We start from the raw sequence: 18,443 nt of genomic DNA, 5'->3' as shown, positions 1-18,443 counted from the left end.
CGAAAAACCGAGGCTACTGAGTCTGCCGATAAGAATATGGTGATTGACAGAGTCGAAAGCCTTGGCAAGGTCGATGAAGACGGCTGCACAGTACTGTCTTTTATCGATGGCGGTTATGATATCGTTTAGTACCTTGAGTGTGGCTGAGGTGCACCCGTGACCGTTTCGGAAACCAGATTGCACAGCGGAGAAGGTGCGGTGGGATTCGAGATGGTCAGTGACCTGTTTGTTGACTTGGCTTTCGAAGACCTTAGATAGGCAGGGCAGGATGGATATAGGTATATAACAGTTTGGGTCCAGGGTTTCTCCCCCTTTGAAGAGGGGGATGACTGCGGCAGCTTTCCCAATCCTTGGGGATCTCAGACGATATGAAAGAGAGATTGAACAGGCTGGTAATAGGGGTTGCGACAATGGCGGCGGATAGTTTCAGAAATAGAGGGTCCAGATTGTCAAGCCCAGCTGATTTGTACGGGTCCAGGTTTTGCAGCTCTTTCAAAACATCTGCTATCTGGATTTGGGTAAAGGAGAACCTGGAAAGGCTTGGGCGAGATGCTGCGGGGGGGGCGGGGGGGGGGGGGGGGGCGGAGCTGTTGGACGAGGTTGGAGTAGCCAGGCGGAAGGCATGGCCAGCCGTTGAGAAATGCTTATTGAAGTTTTCAATAATCATGGATTTATCGGTGGAGACCGTGTTACCTAGCCTCAGTGCAGTGGGCAGCTGGGAGGAGGTGCTCTTGTTCTCCATGGACTTAACAGTGTCCCAGAACTTTTTGGAGTTGGAGCTACAGGATGCAAACTTCTGCCTGAAGAAGCTGGCCTTCGCTTTCCTGACTGACTGCGTGTATTGGTTCCTGACTTCCCTGAACAGTTGCATATCACGGGGACTATTCGATGCTAGTGCAGTCCGCCACAGGATGTTTTTGTGCTGGTCGAGGGCAGTCAGGTCTGGAGTGAACCAAGGGCTGTATCTGTTCTTGGTTCTGCATTTTTTGAACGGAGCATGCTTATCTAAAATGGTGAGGAAGTTACTTTTAAAGAATGACCAGGCATCCTCAACTGACGGGATGAGGTCAATGTCCTTCCAGGATACCCGGGCCAGGTCGATTAGAAAGGCCTGCTCACAGAAGTGTTTTAGGGAGCGTTTGACAGTGATGAGGGGTGGTCGTTTGACTGCGGCTCCGTGGCGGATACAGGCAATGAGGCAGTGATCGCTGAGATCCTGGTTGAAGACAGCGGAGGTGTATTTGGAGGGCCAGTTGGTCAGGATGACGTCTATGAGGGTGCCCTTGTTTACAGAGTTAGGGTTGTACCTGGTGGGTTCCTTGATGATTTGAGTGAGATTGAGGGCATCTAGCTTAGATTGTAGGACTGCCGGGGTGTTAAGCATATCCCAGTTTAGGTCACCTAACAGAACAAACTCTGAAGCTAGATGGGGGGTGATCAATTCACAAATGGTGTCCAGGGCACAGCTGGGAGCTGAGGGTGGTCGGTAGCAGGCGGCAACAGTGAGAGACTTATTTCTGGAGAGAGTCATTTTCAAAATTAGTAGTTCGAACTGTTTGGGTATGGACCTGGAAAGTATGACATTACTTTGCAGGCTATCTCTGCAGTAGACTGCAACTCCTCCCCCTTTGGCAGTTCTATCTTGACGGAAGATGTTATAGTTGGGTATGGAAATCTCTGAATTTTTGGTGGCCTTCCAGGGCCAGGATTCAGACATGGCAAGGACATCAGGGTTAGCAGAGTGTGCTAAAGCAGTGAGTAAAACCAACTTAGGGAGGATGCTTCTGATGTTGACATGCATGAAACCAAGGCTTTTCCGATCACAGAAGTCAACAAATGAGGGTGCCTGGGGGCATGCAGGGCCTGGGTTTACCTCCACATCACCTGCGGAACAGAGAAGGAGTAGTATGAGGGTGCGGCTAAAGGCTATCAAAACTGGTCACCTAGAGCGTTGGGGGCAGAGAATAAGAGGAGCAGGTTTCTGGGCATGGTAGAATATATTCAGGGCATAATGCGCAGACAGGGGTATGGTGGGGTGCGGGTACAGCGGAGGTAAGCCCAGGCACTGGGTGATGATGAGAGAGGTTGTATCTCTGGACGTACTGGTTGTAATGGGTGAGGTCACCGCATGTGTGGGAGGTGGGACAAAGGAGGTAACAGGGGTATGAAGAGTGGAACTAGGGGCTCCATTGTGAACTAAAACAATGATAACTAACCTGAAAAACAGTATACAAGGCATATTGACATTTGAGAGAGACATACAGCGAGGCATACAGTAATCACAGGTGTTGAATTGGGAAAGCTAGCTAAAACAGTAGGCGAGGCTAATCAGCTAGCACAACAAACAGCAGGTAAAATGGCGTTGACTAGGCAACGGGGCTGACAGATAAAACAAACAAGCAGAATGGAGTACCGTGATTAATGGACAGTCCAGCGTGCGTCAGCTATGTAGCCAAGAGATCAGTGTCCAGGGGGCAGCGGTGGATGGGCAGGGAAGCTGGACTGGCGAGTGTTATCCAGGTTTTAAAAAACTAACAGTGACTAAATAGCTTGTAGCTAGTTAGCTGGTTAGCGTCTGGAGGTTCTTGAGTGTGTTCTAAGAAATTTAAAATAATAGCGATTCCGTATCACATTGGGTGAGGAAGGTTTCCGGGAGGTATAAACAAATTAAAAATCAAAAAGAGATAGAAAGTAAATGGGTCCAGAGAGTGTTTGGGACGCGGTGATTCAGACGGTTAGCAGGCCTGTGCTAACAAGCTAACAGTTCGTAGGCCCGGTCTAGACAAGGTAGCAGTTAGCGGGCCAGAGCTGGACAAGCTAGCAGGACGAAATAGCAAGCAGGGAGATAGCGAGGGCTAGAGAGTTAGCCTTTGGGGGACGTCGCGGTGGGGTGAGTCTGTTTATTCCTCTTCATGCGGTGACAATTGACAGACCGGTCGTGGGCCCGGGTAATTGTAGCCCAGGAGTATGCTACAGGTGCTCTGGTTGGGCTAGCTTCAGGCTAAGTGGGTGGAAATGCTAGCCAGGGGTAATCATCCGGGGTTGCAGTTTAGCTAGATAGCTAGTTGTGAAGATCCAGCTGAAAAATGTTCCGTTTGCGGTGGGAATCCGGGGATGAAAAATAAATAGGTCCGTTGTGTTCTGGTTAGAGTCGCGTTGTTGCTTTCGGGAAAAATGAGGTTAGCTGAAGACCACTAGCATAGCTGGTGGTTAGCGGTTTCCGAAGTAAATAGAAATACTTTAGGAAAAATAGCTACATTGGGTGAGGCGGGTTGCAGGAGAGTGTTTGGAAGCTTAGGTTTAGCAAAATGTTTTTAAAGAGGTATGCGAAGAAAAATATGAAAAAAAAATAAAAAGAAGCGATATATACAGGGACGGGACGACAGGAGGACTTACTGCTACGCCATCTTGGATTTCACTTCACTTGGTTTACTTTCTGCATCTACGTCATATCGCTGAGTCTTCCTTTAAATCAGGTTTTTGGGACATAACGAAAGGTGTTCCACATGGGTTGATTCTGGATCCTGTATATTTTACTGTTTACATTAACAATATTGACTTGTCTGTAAAAAATACAATTGTAAACTGCACTGGAATGCCGATGATACTATTGTGAATGTTATTGCCACCACAGTTGACAAGTCTCTATCTGAACTACAGTCTGCCTTGATTGTTTTACAGAAAACATTTATTGACCTGAAATGTGTATTAAATGCAGATAAAACTAAGTATATGTTGTCTCTAGAGCACATAAAAATGACTCAGATGGTTTAAGGACTTTGTATGTGCCCATATTGATTGGGTCTTGTGATTACAAATACTGGGGGATCTGAAAAGACAAAAAAGCGGTCTTTTAAAAAGCATATCGATGAGAACGTTAATAGGTCATGTCTCTCGCTAAATAGTAGAAATCAGATGATTCAGTTGACGTTTACACCAGTCCTAGACTATACCGATATCATTGATATAAATGCAGCTGCCACTTCATTAAATACGAGTTACAGTTTTAGTAATAATTACTGCGTTCTCTACCAGAAACTTGGTTGGCTCTCTTTGATGTCACTTATGTTGATATATTGCTATGTTTTAATTTACGAGGCCCTTTTACAAAAACTCCCACTGTACCTAACATCATTACCAACCTTTAGACATACTGTATCAGTTACCACACCCAGTTTCAAGGATGGATAATTCTGGGAAATCCTTTGGTCTCTACTGAGTTACGTAAATCAGCTTTTAGTTTTCTTGCACCTTGTTTGTGGAACAATCTTCAATATGTTCTTAAATTTGATGTTTTAGAGCCTCTTCGGCAGGGTTATTCAACTCTTACCCTACCAGGTCCGGAGCCTACTGGTCTTCTGTTCTACCTTATTTACTTTTTTTCTCTTTTGCACACCAGTATTTCTACTTGCACATCATCCTCTGCATGTTAATTTGTGTTCATTTGCTAAATTGTCATTACTTTGCTACTATGGCCTATTTATTGCCTTACCTCCTCACACCATTTGCACACACTATATATAGACTTTTTTTCTATTGTGTTACTGTGTTTGTTTATTCCATGTGTAACTCTGTGTTTGTCGCACTGCTTTGCTTTATCTTGGCCAGGGCGCAGTTGTAAATGAGAACTTGTTCTCAACTGGCCTACCTGGTTAAATAAAGGTTATATATATATATATATATATATATTATAAAAATAAAAATAAACATTATTCACCCACCTGGTGTACCAGGTCTAAATCAGTCCCTGATTAGAGGGGAACAATGTACAAATGCAGTGGAACTGGCTTTGATGTCCAGAGTTGAGTTTGAGGGCTCTAGGGCAATTCAGAAAGCTGATTGAGGACCTTATTACTGATGAATGTGTTGGTTTTTATGACTATGTTTTCTTTGTGCTTGCTATTTGTACTTATATTTTGATGTGTGTATTTCTGTAATTTTTGTAATTCAGGGCTCATCTGTGAAAGCGACCTTGGTCTCAGTATGACTCCTTTATAAAATTTAGGTTAAATAGAAATAAAATGTAACTCTGCTGTCTTAGTGACAGGACAAGTGTGCAGTTAGAACCCCTCCTCACTCACCCAGGCCAGCATTCCTCTGTCAGCAGACACAGGTCTCTCACCCCATCCTATCTTCCCCCCTCTCTCTCTCTCTCTCTCCTCTCTCTCTCCTCTCTCTCTCCCCTCTCTCTTTTTCTCTCTATTTCTCTCTCTCTCTCTCCCCCTCTCCCCCTCTCTCTTTCTCTCTCTCCCTCCCTCTCCCTCTCCCCCTCTCCCTCTCCCCCTCTCTCTTTCTCTCTCCCTCCCTCTCCCTCCCTCCCTCTCCCCCTCTCTCTCTTTCTCTCTCCCTCCCTCTCCCTCCCTCTCCCCCTCTCTCTCTCCCCCCCCTCTCTCTTTATTTCAGCTCCTCCAGCCTGCAACCCTATCAGCATTGCTCAAACTCAGAGTGTGTGTGGGCATGTGTGGGTGTCAATGGGGAGAGTGTGTGTATGTGTGCCCAGGTGCCAGAGTACGGGCTGAGAGAATTCAGCACCAGGACATTATAGCTGAAGGAGAGTGGACAGAGCCCTCTGAGGGGGCCCTGACAACTATGGAGCAAACGCATTGAGGGCCCCCCCGCCCCAGAGAGACAAAAAAGACAGACAAACGGACAGAAACACAAAAAAGGGGAAGGTATCACACAATAATGGTGTCAGAAGAGGTTGTAATCACCTTGTCCGGTGGAGCACCATGGGGCTTTCGTCTCCAGGGGGGCGTGGAGCACCAGAAACCACTTCAGGTGGCCAAGGTATGGCTTCAGTGAAAGATAGGATGGTAAAACTGTTACAAAGGATACATTCTGAATAATAGCAGAAAAAATGGTGGGGGTTTGTTTTTTACGATGACAGTACATTCTATGATATACTGTATGGAGTCTGGAATTAGTGGGATATGAAGGGTTGTGAATGTGGTTCGGATAGAATATTGGCTGCCACCATGGGCAGGGACCGAAAGGCCTGAGGATGACTCATGTGTCTGTTCTGGAATGGGTCTCATGTGTAGACATTAGAGTGATTGATAGAGCTGTTGAACTTTAAAGTTCTACTGCTTGGAATGTACCCATTAAAAAAATCTATATTACTCTGGTCTAAATACTTTAGTATTACTATATTTATATACTATAGTTTTGAATGTAGTGTTGGGATATGGGGGAGGGAATAGGCAGGGTAATATGAAAATTAAATACTGTAATATTTAATAATAGTATAATATTTAATATAATAGTTTAAAAAAGTGGTGTTTTTGCAGAGTTTTTAGCAGATTATACTGTAGTATTTACTATAGTCTTCTACAGTAAACGACAACATTCTATAGTAAGTAATACACATGATCGAGGGAAGAGCGTCTGCTAAATGACTTAAATGTAAATGTAAATGTAGTATGGTATTCTACAGTTTACTACAGAATTCTATAGTAAGTACTGTAGTATTCCATAGTCAACTGTAGTATTTTTTCATGTGGGTATGTAGCAACCCCTCTCAACCTCCCATGTGGTATGTTTTTTTCTTTAATCACCTTTCATATCAGTAGTCATAGATCTTGGGTGTGTAAGAAATAGTGTGTTTCTATGCAGACATATCATTTAGTGCTATGTGGATTTTGATCATGAAGCCCTAATGACATGGGGAAAAAAATATCTAGCTGTAAAATACACATGAAGTACTGTTTTCTATAAAGCTTTTGGTGCATGATTACGCCGATGTTGGACAGATCAGGGTCATCATTTGCAGAAGGTCATCATTGGCTGAGTGGCTGGTTCTCAGTCAGTCACTGCACACATTCACAAGAGGTTATTCAGCTCATCAAAGTTGTCATAGATACTGTACATACAGCATATCAGTTCACAGTTCAGGAAGGATTTACATCAAAGTATATCTGTTGGATCTATTCTCTGCCCATCTGAATAGAAGTCCTTTTTCTAGATATGTTATTTTAGTTGCATACAGTGTATACACACACACACACACACACACACACACACACACACACACACACACACACACACACACACACACACACACACACACACACACACACACACACACACACACACACACACACACACACACACACACACACACACACACACACACTACTGGCTACTCTGGGTTGAGGGATGACTCACTAAGGTGTGTGTTTCAGCCTAGTGAAGGCTGTATTCTTTGCCAGTGCTCCAAAACAAAGACAACATACTCTATCTTCACACGCATCAATGTAATCACTGATGTATCCAGTTTCTACCAGAGTAAAAGGTTCTTATAGGTCAGGGGTATTCAACTCTTACCCTACGAGGTCCGGAGCGTGCTGGTTTTCTCTTCTACCTGATAATTGCACACACCTGGTGTCCCAGGTCTGAAGCAGTCCCTGATTAGAGGGGAACAATGTAAAAATGCAGTGGAACTGGCTCCGAGGTCCAGAGTTGTGTTTGAGGGTTCTAGGTCATGTAGCTTCAACATGCACACGCTCTTGAGATCTCATTGGTTTCATCAACATGACGGCCGTACCTTACTTCCTGAATTGCATAATAGAGAACAATATTATTATTAGAGCCCTTAGAATAATGGTTCCTCAAAAATTGTAGATCATAATCCAACATGGAGGTGAGTTGCACAGGAGCTTAGGACGTCAGCTCGCCTTATCTGAACAGACAGCTGTGTTTGTGGTGGCCAATCTGAAAGCGTATGACCCCTGACCTCAGAAATGGAGACGGAATAATCATGTTATGTGTGTGTGTGTGTGTGTGTGTGTGTGTGTGTGTGTGTGTGTGTGTGTGTGTGTGTGTGTGTGTGTGTGTGTGTGTGTGTGTGTGTGTGTGTGTGTGTGTGTGTGTGTGTGTGTGTGTGTGTGTGTGTGTGTGTGTGTGTTTGTGTGTGCACATGTGAATCTGCACGTGCGTGTGTGTGTTTTGATACAGGGGCAGCAGCCAGGAGCTAAGACCACAAGGTGACTGATTGACTTATCAATGTCCCCTTGCTCAAGTAGCAACACAAAGTCAGGGCCACTTTGATAGGCTTAACTAACTGGGACCTGTGATATAATTACGGGTCAACAATGTCAGCCCTGAATATTCCTATAGTGATGAATTGGGTTGAACCCTGTATACCCGGCCTCAGATCCAAACAATCAACACGTGCACAGTATTTGTAGCCCTAACCTATTCAACATGCAGATGTTTTCAGTATCATATCCTAGAGTAACCTCTAGGGGTCTAGGATAAATAAATCCCTCTGCAATATACTAGGTACTACACAACTTACATGTTCTGTAGCTCAGTTGGTAGAGCATGGCGCTTGTAACGCCAGGGTAGTGGGTTCAATCCCTGGGACCACCCATACGTAGAATGTATGCACACATGACTGTAAGTCGCTTTGGATAAAAGCGTCTGCTAAATGGCATATATATGTACACAGTATAATAGCATAGGACTGGTAAGCTGCTGCCTATCGGTTGACCCTGTACACAAATAGAGGGAGAGTACATGGGGGAGTAGAGGTGCTGGCTAGCATTTCCCTGATAAAGTGGGTAAGAGGGTTTCACTTCTGCCACAGGTTGTGGGCAATGTCTGTAGCACGTCCAAGCTGTCAGAGCAAGTCATCAAGACTAGACATCAAGAGCGGCTTTGTCATGCTCTCCGTGCAGTATCACTTTTCATGTAATAGGAGAGATGACAGAGATAAATAGTTAGAGAGGGAGAGTGATCGTTGGATAAAGAGATCGTAATGAAGAGAGAGTTTCGTAATGGGTGCTGTTGGCAGTCTCATATTGAATACTGTGTGTGATATTTTGCATCTCTGCTGGTGTAGGTGCGTAAGCGCAGTAAGGCGTGCAGAGCAGGACTGCGGGAGGGTGATGAGCTGGTGTCCATCAACGACCAGCCATGTGGAGGTCTGTCCCACGCCCAGGCCATGACCATAATCGACAACTCCCCAGGAATACTACACATCCAGGTCAAGAGGTCAGAGAGCAGTTACAATCACCATTGATGGGTCTGTCAAATAACCCTGCTGCTAACATTGTTTTACATACTATATTAGCATAAAGTGCTACTCCATCATAAAGTTATACTCCATCGTGAAGGGCTACTTCATCATTAACTTCAGGATTGGTGGGTCCCCTACGGAATGGTTGCGCTAACGTAGGCTAATGCGATTAGCATGAGGTTGTAAGTAACAAGAACATTTCCCAGGACATATCTGATATTGGCAGAAAGCTGAAATTCTTGTTAATCTAACTGCACTGTCCAGTTTACAGTAGCTATTACAGTGAAATAATATCATGCTATTGTTTGAGGAGTGCACAGCTTTGAACATGAACATGTTATGCTGGTGAATGAGGACCCAAAAGCGACTAAACGGAAACAGAGTCTTTATTCACGTCTTAAACAAAAGCGATAATCCTAATGCAAAAACAGAAAAACTGAAATCCACTCGTCAGTAGAGAGGAATGACTGGAGACGCGACCACAGACTGCAGGTCGCTTCGGGAAGGCACCGGCCGTAGCTGACTTTGACACCTGCTCACACGCAGCATCTGAAGAAGGTAAAACACGACAGGGCGGAACAAGGACACAGAACAGCAAACATCAAGCAAGGATCCGACAAGGACAGAAGCGGAAAACAGAGGGAGAAATAGGGACTCTAATCAGAGGGCAAAATAGGGGACAGGTGTGAAAAGAGTAAATGAGGTAGTTAGGAGAATGAGGAACAGCTGGGAGCAGGAACGGAATGATAGAGAGAGAGAGAGCGAGAGAGGGAGAGAGGGAGGGGGAGAGAGAGGAATAGAAAGAGGGAAAGAACCTAATAAGACCAGCAGAGGGAAACGAATAGAAGGAAAGCACAGAGACAAGACATGATAATCAATGACAAAACATGACAGAACACTTATTAATAAACAAATTAGGCACATTTGGACAGTCTTGATACACATTTTTGAACAGAAATGCAATGGTTCATTGGATCAGTCTAAAACTTTGCGGATACACTGCTGCCATCTCGCGGCCAAAATCAAAATTGCAACTGGGCTGGAATAATACATTATGGACTTTCTCTTGCATTTGAAAGATGATTAAAGAAAGGTTGTATTATCTTTTACCAGATCTATTGTGTTACGTTCTCCTACATTCCTTTCACATTTACAGACACTTAAAAGAGTTTCCTTTCAAATGATACCAATAATATGCATATCCTTACTTCAGGGCCTGAGCTCCAGGCAGTTAGATTTGGGTGTGGGTATGCAAAAATGGAAAAAAAAGGGCCCGATCCTTAAGCGGTTTTAAGTTTTACTCCATCATTACATTTGAATCAATCATTAAGTTTTACTCCATCATTAAGTTTTACTCCATCATTACATTTGAATCAATCATTAACTTTTACTCCATTATTACATTTGAATCAATCATTAAGTTTTACTCCATCATTAAGTTTTACTCCATCATTACATTTGAATCAATCATTAAGTTTTACTCCATCATTCATTTTTACTCCATCATTAAGTTTTACTCCATCATTAAGTTTTACTCAATCATTAAGTTTTAATCAAACATTAAGTTGTACTCCATCATTAAGTACTAAACCATCATTAAGTGCTACACAAATAGGATAAGCCAGAACAGTATGACCAACAATAGTTAAGTAACTGTGAATTTGCTCCTACAGGGCGCCGGCAGGCTTCCAGTCCGTGGTGCTATTGACCCGCGCCCCATCACCCCGTATCGACAAAGAGTACCGAGCCACCCTGCGCGCCATGTCCCCCTCCTCCAGACTGCACCACACAGCCACTGTCATGGAAGTCCCCCATGGCAGGTCCTCCCTCCTATCCCCCATGGTGCGCAGATGCCTCACCTCGCCCCCAGGCAGCGAGGCCTACTACGGGGAGACAGACAGTGACGCAGAAGTGGCGGCCAACGAGAGGCAGAGGAGGCAGAAGCACAGAAATCCCAGCAACTTACCCGGAAAAGCCTTCGGTAGAGCCTCCCCGGAGGGAGGGGAGACCTCAGAGTTTAGCGGCTATGACAGTGCCCCAGATGCCCGGGTCTACCCAGGGCTCCTGGGCCACGGGTTACTGGATGGCAGAGGAGGGGGGGAGGGCCTGCCAGGGGTGGCCCGCAGGGAAGTGATCTACCAGCCCCCTCCAGGGATGTGGTCCTCCCAGACCTCCACAGAGACATCCTCCATCATCTCCTCGGTTGAGGACCAGGTCTCAGGGCAGGACAGAGTGATGGAGGAGGACAGAACCTTCCAGGAGCCATCCAACGTTGTCCCACTAGTGTCACCCGAGAGGGCAAAGGAAGCCATGCAGCTGAGCTCCCGTAGGCAGATGGTGCCCATGGTGGGGCCTATAGACACGCCTCTGGACGAGGAGCTCAGTGTCACCTACATGGACAAGGCCAAGCAAGCCAGTGAGTAAACAAATCATGACCCATGGGGTGATACGGGATTTGTTACTGTAATGGCTAGTTGAGGTTGTCACTGCATAACAAATGACATTGTCCTCTCAGGTAAAGGCAGAGTGTTCCCAATGAGGCAGCATTAGTCTGCAAGGGGCCATTTCGAGGCGGTCCCTTCTACGTAGAACAGGGGCTATATTTGTCCCCTGGTTCAGTTGCCCGGTAACCTGAGCACTGCATGTATGAACTAGGAAAAGCATTTCCATGCAGCTGCTATCTGGTATCAAATAGCACAGTCCTTCTCCCCTGTCTCACTTTCCCTCTTTGACCACTTTTATATATCACGTCTGTCCTTCTCCTCCACTATATTCCCCTCCATTGTTCATGTCTGGCTACATCTCGCTAAGACTGAAATAAAAAACAAGGGTACGTTTAAGAAAAACATACATATTTACATGTATAAGTAAGACATGTGTAAAAGTGAGTAAACAAAATATGATCACATTCCATTCATACACATATGAATATACAAAATACACACACGTGGTGTCTTTGGCCGGATGGTTAGGCACCGATACATCAACAGCTAATAATAGTGAGGCGGGGTTGCCCTCTGCTCTGATCAGTCTGTCAGGCAGTTGGACCAGTGACCTGGGCTAACAGCTGATGAATGAATGTTTGTGTATCAGAGTTTAAGAGGTTTGCTATGGGATGACGTTTCGTCACAGATGTTTCAAACGCTACACTTAGTCCAAAGGAACACAGAAATGTATGGTTTTCAGATAAGGCCAAGAACGGATCAGTCAAATGAATCAATTATGTCGGTGTGAGAAAACATATCAGCCACTAAAACTCATTTTGAAAAGCCACCTAAAGCAGGATCACATAAGTAGCTGGAGTCTTTTTGTCGAGCAAAGACGATCCCTGGACAGATGGACTAAATGATTCAAGGGAAATTCCATGTATAAAAATGCTTTGTTACAATAACAGAGAATCTCTGTTATCTAGTGTAGAGTATGTGATCATTTCATACTTTATGCCAATAATAAACTCCTGACAAAGTACATAAATGGAAAATAATTACAACATGTCCACCTGTCAGTCGTCAACTTCAGGACAGGGAGGGCTGAGACTATTCGAAGAAGTTGCTTTTTTAAGAAGTTATTGAAATAAAATGCCATTAATCCCTAGGTGTCCCTAATTACAGGTTGACATTCACATGTCCTGTTCAGGGACACTGCCGGTGACAAATTAAATAACAAATCCTTACATGGTTGGGCACATTGGGATCATAGATTTAGCCTCCCTATGCTAATTAAAACCATAACAAATTAATTGAAATGTACAACCTCTGCCTAGATGATGGGACTTTCTGTTAACACTCACTTTCTGCTATTTGGTGAAGTTAGTAGCTGGGAACTAGGGATTTTTCCATTACCTTGGTTAATGTGAAAAGCCTGTGGCTTGCCAGTCATTTTACCAAATGTGCTCTGGTAGCATCTTAGAAGATGGATGCTTGTTGAAGACTCTCCCTGTTGTTTTTAGAACCTGGTGTCATGCTGAGTTCTCCATTTAAAGGTTACATCTGGTCGTTCATCACTAGTAAAAAAAAATCCCCCTTTACTGTCGTCAATGCATCAAAGTCCACCCTATAATAGACTATCCCGTGGTCTTTTTGTATATAATATGTTAGATTCAGTTCCAATTTAAGTTAATCAGTTCAGATGAATTATAACTCCTATTAAAGAATTTAAAATACATTTCATCCAGAGCTTTTTTTTAAATTTAGCGACTGGACTGAAACCAGAAATGACCCTAACCAAGATGACATAGAAAAAGTAATAGCATTTCTACAGACATGCCCACCCTAAAACATGCTCTCTGACCCCTACAGAACTGAACCGGGGTGACACGGTTCAAGACAAAAAGGTGAAGGAGGCCAGAACCAAGTGCCGCTCTATCGCCTCCCTTCTGACAGACGCCCCCAACCCCAACTCCAAGGGCGTGCTGATGTTCAAGAAGCGCAGGCAGCGCTCCAAGAAGTACACGTTGACCAGCTTCGGCAGCGTGGACGAGGACATGCAGCACAATTCCCCAGAGGAAGATGGTCTCTTCCCAGGAAGCGAGTCGGAGTTTGATGAGGATGGCTTCTCGGCCGCCCCCGACACCACCTGGGACAGTGACTACCTGGATGCGCTGGAGAAGAGGGCGACCGCAGGTGGAGAGCGAGGGGATGGGGCAGAAGATGCCCCCAGTCCCGGCCTGAGCGACATCTCTGGGAAGGGCGCCCAGCTGTTTGAGCAGCAGAGGAAGAGGGCGGCCGAGCACGCCAAGAAGGTGGCTGCCGCCCAACCTCAGATAAGGACCCAATCACCGAACCAACTACAGATCCAGGAGCAGCCTCAGCCATATGCACAGAGCCAGCCCCAGCCAAAAACACAACCACCGATGTACCAGCCTCAGCAGCCCATGGCACCACCGCCCCCTGTAGCCTTCCAGGAGGAGGCTCGGTCTGTGGCAGAGGGGCCTATGGCACCGGCCCCAGCTGCTCCTACTGCCTACAGCATGGCTAATGGAGACGTCGCCTACTCTCCAGTGAGCACGGCTGGCATGGTGATGTCACCCTTGACTGTGGCATCCAACCCAATCACCACCCAAGTGTCGATCTTAACCACTCACATACCTCCACTCCAAACACCGCTGCCAGAACTCTCCTTCAGCTCTGTTCTCAACAGAACAGCCCGCCCCTTCAACCCAGGGTTCGTGACCAACCGAGCCGCCACCGCTCCTGTTGTGTTCCGCCCCGTCATCACCAAAAGCGCCCCGCGCCCGGCGACCTCTGTGTCTATTGTAGGACCTCCCTTCTCCACCTCATCAGAGCCGCCTCCAAGTGGTAATCCCGCCTTCTTCTCTCCCCCGTCCTCTGTGTGCAGAGGACCCTTCTCCACCTCAACCTCAGCACTGGCGACTCATCCTCGTCCTGCCTTCTCTGTGGAGAACCTGGCAGAACCACCCATGCCCTCTGTTCCACAGGCTTCCTTCACAGCCATACCTCCACCCCCAGCACAATTCTCAGGTGGCCCCATACCCCCACCTCCAGGATCATTTGCCAATGTACCCTCAATTCCACCCTCATCACCATTCTCAGGTGCACCCCTACCCCAAGCCCCAGTCTCAGTGGCTCAATCAGCCCCAGCTCCAGTGTCTTTTGACCCCATACACCAACCTCAAGTTTCTGTTGCCCAGATGCCCCAAGCTTCTGTCTCAGTTGTCCCACTCCCAAACCCCACAACTCCAACACCTATACTCAGATCCCCCATATCCAAGGTCCCACCTGCCCCTGGTGGTCGTACCGGCATCCTCCTAGAGGCTCGTCGGCGCAGCGGCAGGAGGCCCATGTTTCGAGTACCTGCTGAGAAGAAGAACTCTCCCAACCCTGACCTGCTGAACATGGTGCAGAACCTGGATGATAGACCCCTCTACAGAAGCTACTCAGAGAGTGTGATGGGCTTTGAGTCTGGTGCAGAAGAAGACCAGGGTGCTGAAGTCTGCCGGGGAAGGATGCCTCCACTGGTGGCCCCCAAACCTAGGGTCATCCACGAGGCCCCTCAGATCCCCCAGGAAGAAGGCAAGGGGGCTCAGCTGTTTGCCCGCAGGCAGAGCCGCATGGACCGGTATGTGGTAGACACTCCACAGGAGACCGCCTACCGGCAGGAGGTCTCCCTCCCAGGGGTCGGGCCCCAGGATGCTCCCAATCCCAATATCAACTCACAGTGGAAGTTATCCCCCAACATCCGCGCTCCCCCGCCTATCGGCTACAATCCTCTGCTGGCCCCTTCCTGTCCCGTGGGGCCACAGAGAGATACCAGCAGGTCTGACAGGGGGGACTGGGGAGGCAAAGGAGGGATCGCCTTTCAGAGAGAGGGAATCAAAGCTCTGGATTTCATGAGAAGGCAGCCTTACCAGCTCAACTCAGCTATGTTCGGGGGTAGTGTTGCCAAGCTGTCGGCGATTCCCTCCTACCAGGACCAGAGGCAGCAGCAGGGAGGGTACACTACTATGGTGGGCAGCACCATGACCCCTCCCAGACAGATCCCAGTCAAAGCGGCCCGTGTGTATGAGATCAAGCGCTTCTCCACACCCACGCCCATGTCAGCCCCGAGCCTGGCCCCTACCGTGATCGCTCCTCGCTCAGCCACAACGCTGGGAGAACGCCTGACTCGCTCCGATATGATCTCTCCAACCCCTGCTCCTCTCTCCCCACCCCCTGCCCCTTTCTTTGCCCCAGCTCCTGTCTCTGCCTCACCTTCCGTCCTTGCTCCTACCTATTCAGGGGGCCTGCCTGGACTGCCCAGAATCAATGTTACCCCTGTCCGCAACTCCATCCCCATCCCAGCACCCTATCCTGGAGTGTCCTACAGTGGGCTCCAAGGAGCCAAGCAGTTTCAGAGTGCCCCTGAGCTTAGTTTCCTTGCTAACCGTCCCACTCCCCTAAGGGCGAATGCCATGCAGGCGCCAAAACCCCGCTTCATCGCCACCAAGGTGGGCGTCCAGCCGTGTGTGTGGAGACCAGGTGCCATGTGATCAAGTGGGAGTGGGAGACCTTGTCTGTCACTAAGAACTGGTCACATCTCAGCCATAAAACAAATATCTGCAAAACAATAAAGTAATAAGGTGGTCAAATACTGATCAATGAGCTTGTTCCGTACCTAACAAAAATGTTTTTATGAGTGCCTTGCAAAAGTATTCACCCCCCCATTTTTCCTATTTTGTTGCATTACAACCTGTAATTTGAATTGATTTTTATTTGGATTTTGTAATGGACATACACAAAATGGTCCAAATTGGTGAAGTGAAATGAAAAGAAAATTACAAACGGAAAAGTGGTGCTTGCATATGTATTCCCTCCCTTTGCTATGAAGCCCCTAAATAAGATCTGGTGCAACCAATTACCTTCAGAAGTCACATAATTAGTTAAATAAAGTCCACCTGTGTGCAATCTAAGTGTCACATGATCTGTCACATGATCTCAGTATATATACACCTGTTCTGAAAGGCCCCATAGTCTGCAACACCACTAAGCAAGGGGCACCACCAAGCAAGTGGCACCATGAAGACCAAGGGGCTCTCCAAAACAGGTCAGGGACAAAGTTGTGGAGAAGTACAGATCAGGGTTGGGTTATAAAAAAAAAACGGAAACTTTGATCATCCCACGGAGCACCATTAAATCCAATATTAAAAAATTGAAAGAATATGGCACCACAACAAACCTACCAAGAGAGTGCCGCCCACCAAAACTCACAGACCAGGCAAGGAGGGCTTTAATCAGAGAGGCAACAAAGAGACCAAAGATAACCCTGAAGGAGCTGTAAAGCTCCACAGCAGAGATTGGAGTATCCGTCCATAGGATCACTTTAAGCCATACACTCCACAGAGGTGGGTTTTACAGAAGAGTGGCCAGAAGAAAAGCCATTGCTTAAAGGAAAATTAAGCAAACACGTTTGGTGGTCACCAAAAGGCATGCGGGAGACTCCCAAAACACATGGAAGAAGGTACTCTGGTCAGATAAGACTAAAATTGAGCTTTTTGGAAAAGCTATGTCTGGCACAAACCCAACACCTCTCATCACCCTGAGAATACCATCCCCACAATGAAGCATGGTGGTGGCAGCATCATGTTGTGGGCATGTTTTCCATTGGCAGGGACTGGGAAACTGGTCAGAATTGAAGGAATGGTGGATGGTGCTAAATACAGGGAAATTCTTAAGGGAAACCTGTTTTAGTCTTCCAGAGATTTGAGACTGGGATGGAGGTTCACCTTCCAGCAGGACAATGACCCTAAGCATACTGCTAAAGCATCACTTGAGTGGTTTAAGGGGAAACATTTAAATGTCTTGGAATGGCCGAGTCAAAGCCCAAAACTCAATCAAATTGAGAACAGACCTCAATCAAATTGAGAATCTGTGGTATGATTTAAAGATTGCTGTACACCAGCAGAACCCATCCAACTTGAAGAAGCTGGACCAGTTTTGACTTGAAGAATGGGCAAAAATCTTATAGAGACATATCCCAAGAAACTTGCAACTGCAATTGCTGCAAAAGGTGGCTCTACAAAGTATCAACTTTGGGGGGTGAATAGTTATGCACGCTTAAGTTTTCAGTTTTTTTGTCTTATTTCTTGTTTGTTTCACAATTAAAAAATATTTTGCATCTTCAAAGTGGTAGCATGTTGTATATTTCAAATGATACAAACCTCCCAAAATCTAGTTTAATTCCAGGTTGTAAGGCAACAAAATAGGAAAAATGCCAAGTGGGGTGAATACTTTCACAAGCCACTGTATTAAGTGTGTTGGATTGTAATCATTTGAAACCCTCACTAAATGAATGGTTGATTGCTGAAACTCAGAAATGTGTTTGCATTCATTTGATTATTTTCAACCCTTTGGTTTGTGCAGGTAATTGGCTATCAAAACATCACTAAGAACTAGCCTCATACGAACCATCCCGATCTCGCAAGATCAGGATGGTTTGCATGAGGTAAACTAAGCACTATGATAGACTTTAAATCATAGTCATCCATTTGATTGCAGTCACAAATGAGCTTGCTTGTCGCACATGCTGTTGCTGACGTGTGTTTGTCTGGTTTGTCTGTTGAATCATTGTCTATCAGGACATTTGAATAGAAAATTTGGTCCAGTCACGTCACACATACACAGTCATCTACCCACTGTATGCCTGTCCTGGAGGAGGTTGTGTAAGGCTTATCTTTCTACACAGTCAGCTAAATACTGTTTAAAGGGCCATGGTAGTGAGAAAGTCTGTACTGAATTATTCTTTGAAACTTGAAATGTTGACATGTATGATTTATTTTAAGAAATATCACAGCAGGATTGCTGAGTTCCTGTGTCTTCCCTCTCTGATGAGAGGACAGAGGAGGAAGAGGTGAGGCAAACACAGAGAGTGGTGAAAACAGGGGGGGGGTCAGAGCAGCGCTGATTCAATGTGAGCACCATCAGACGAG

The 18,443-nt window shown here is 46.1% G+C and overlaps 1 protein-coding gene across 1 annotated transcript; it reads left to right on the top strand.

Annotated features, from left to right (window-relative positions):
• The first annotated feature begins 5,447 nt into the window (after positions 1-5,447).
• Positions 5,448-16,274, top strand: LOC124038206 (synaptopodin 2-like protein). The gene is made up of 4 exons (XM_046353769.1): positions 5,448-5,787; positions 8,843-8,994; positions 10,693-11,435; positions 13,318-16,274. Exons 1-4 carry the CDS (start codon positions 5,686-5,688, stop codon positions 16,005-16,007), a joined length of 3,687 nt encoding a protein of 1,228 aa, XP_046209725.1. The 5' UTR covers positions 5,448-5,685; the 3' UTR covers positions 16,008-16,274.
• Positions 16,275-18,443: the final 2,169 nt, after the last annotated feature.

The sequence above is a fragment of the Oncorhynchus gorbuscha genome, linkage group LG06 (assembly GCF_021184085.1).
Source record: "Oncorhynchus gorbuscha isolate QuinsamMale2020 ecotype Even-year linkage group LG06, OgorEven_v1.0, whole genome shotgun sequence".
In the NCBI taxonomy this organism is placed as follows: domain Eukaryota; kingdom Metazoa; phylum Chordata; class Actinopteri; order Salmoniformes; family Salmonidae; genus Oncorhynchus; species Oncorhynchus gorbuscha.
The sequence above is the reverse complement of the archived record's forward strand: the minus strand, read 5'-3'. Positions and strand labels throughout refer to the sequence as shown.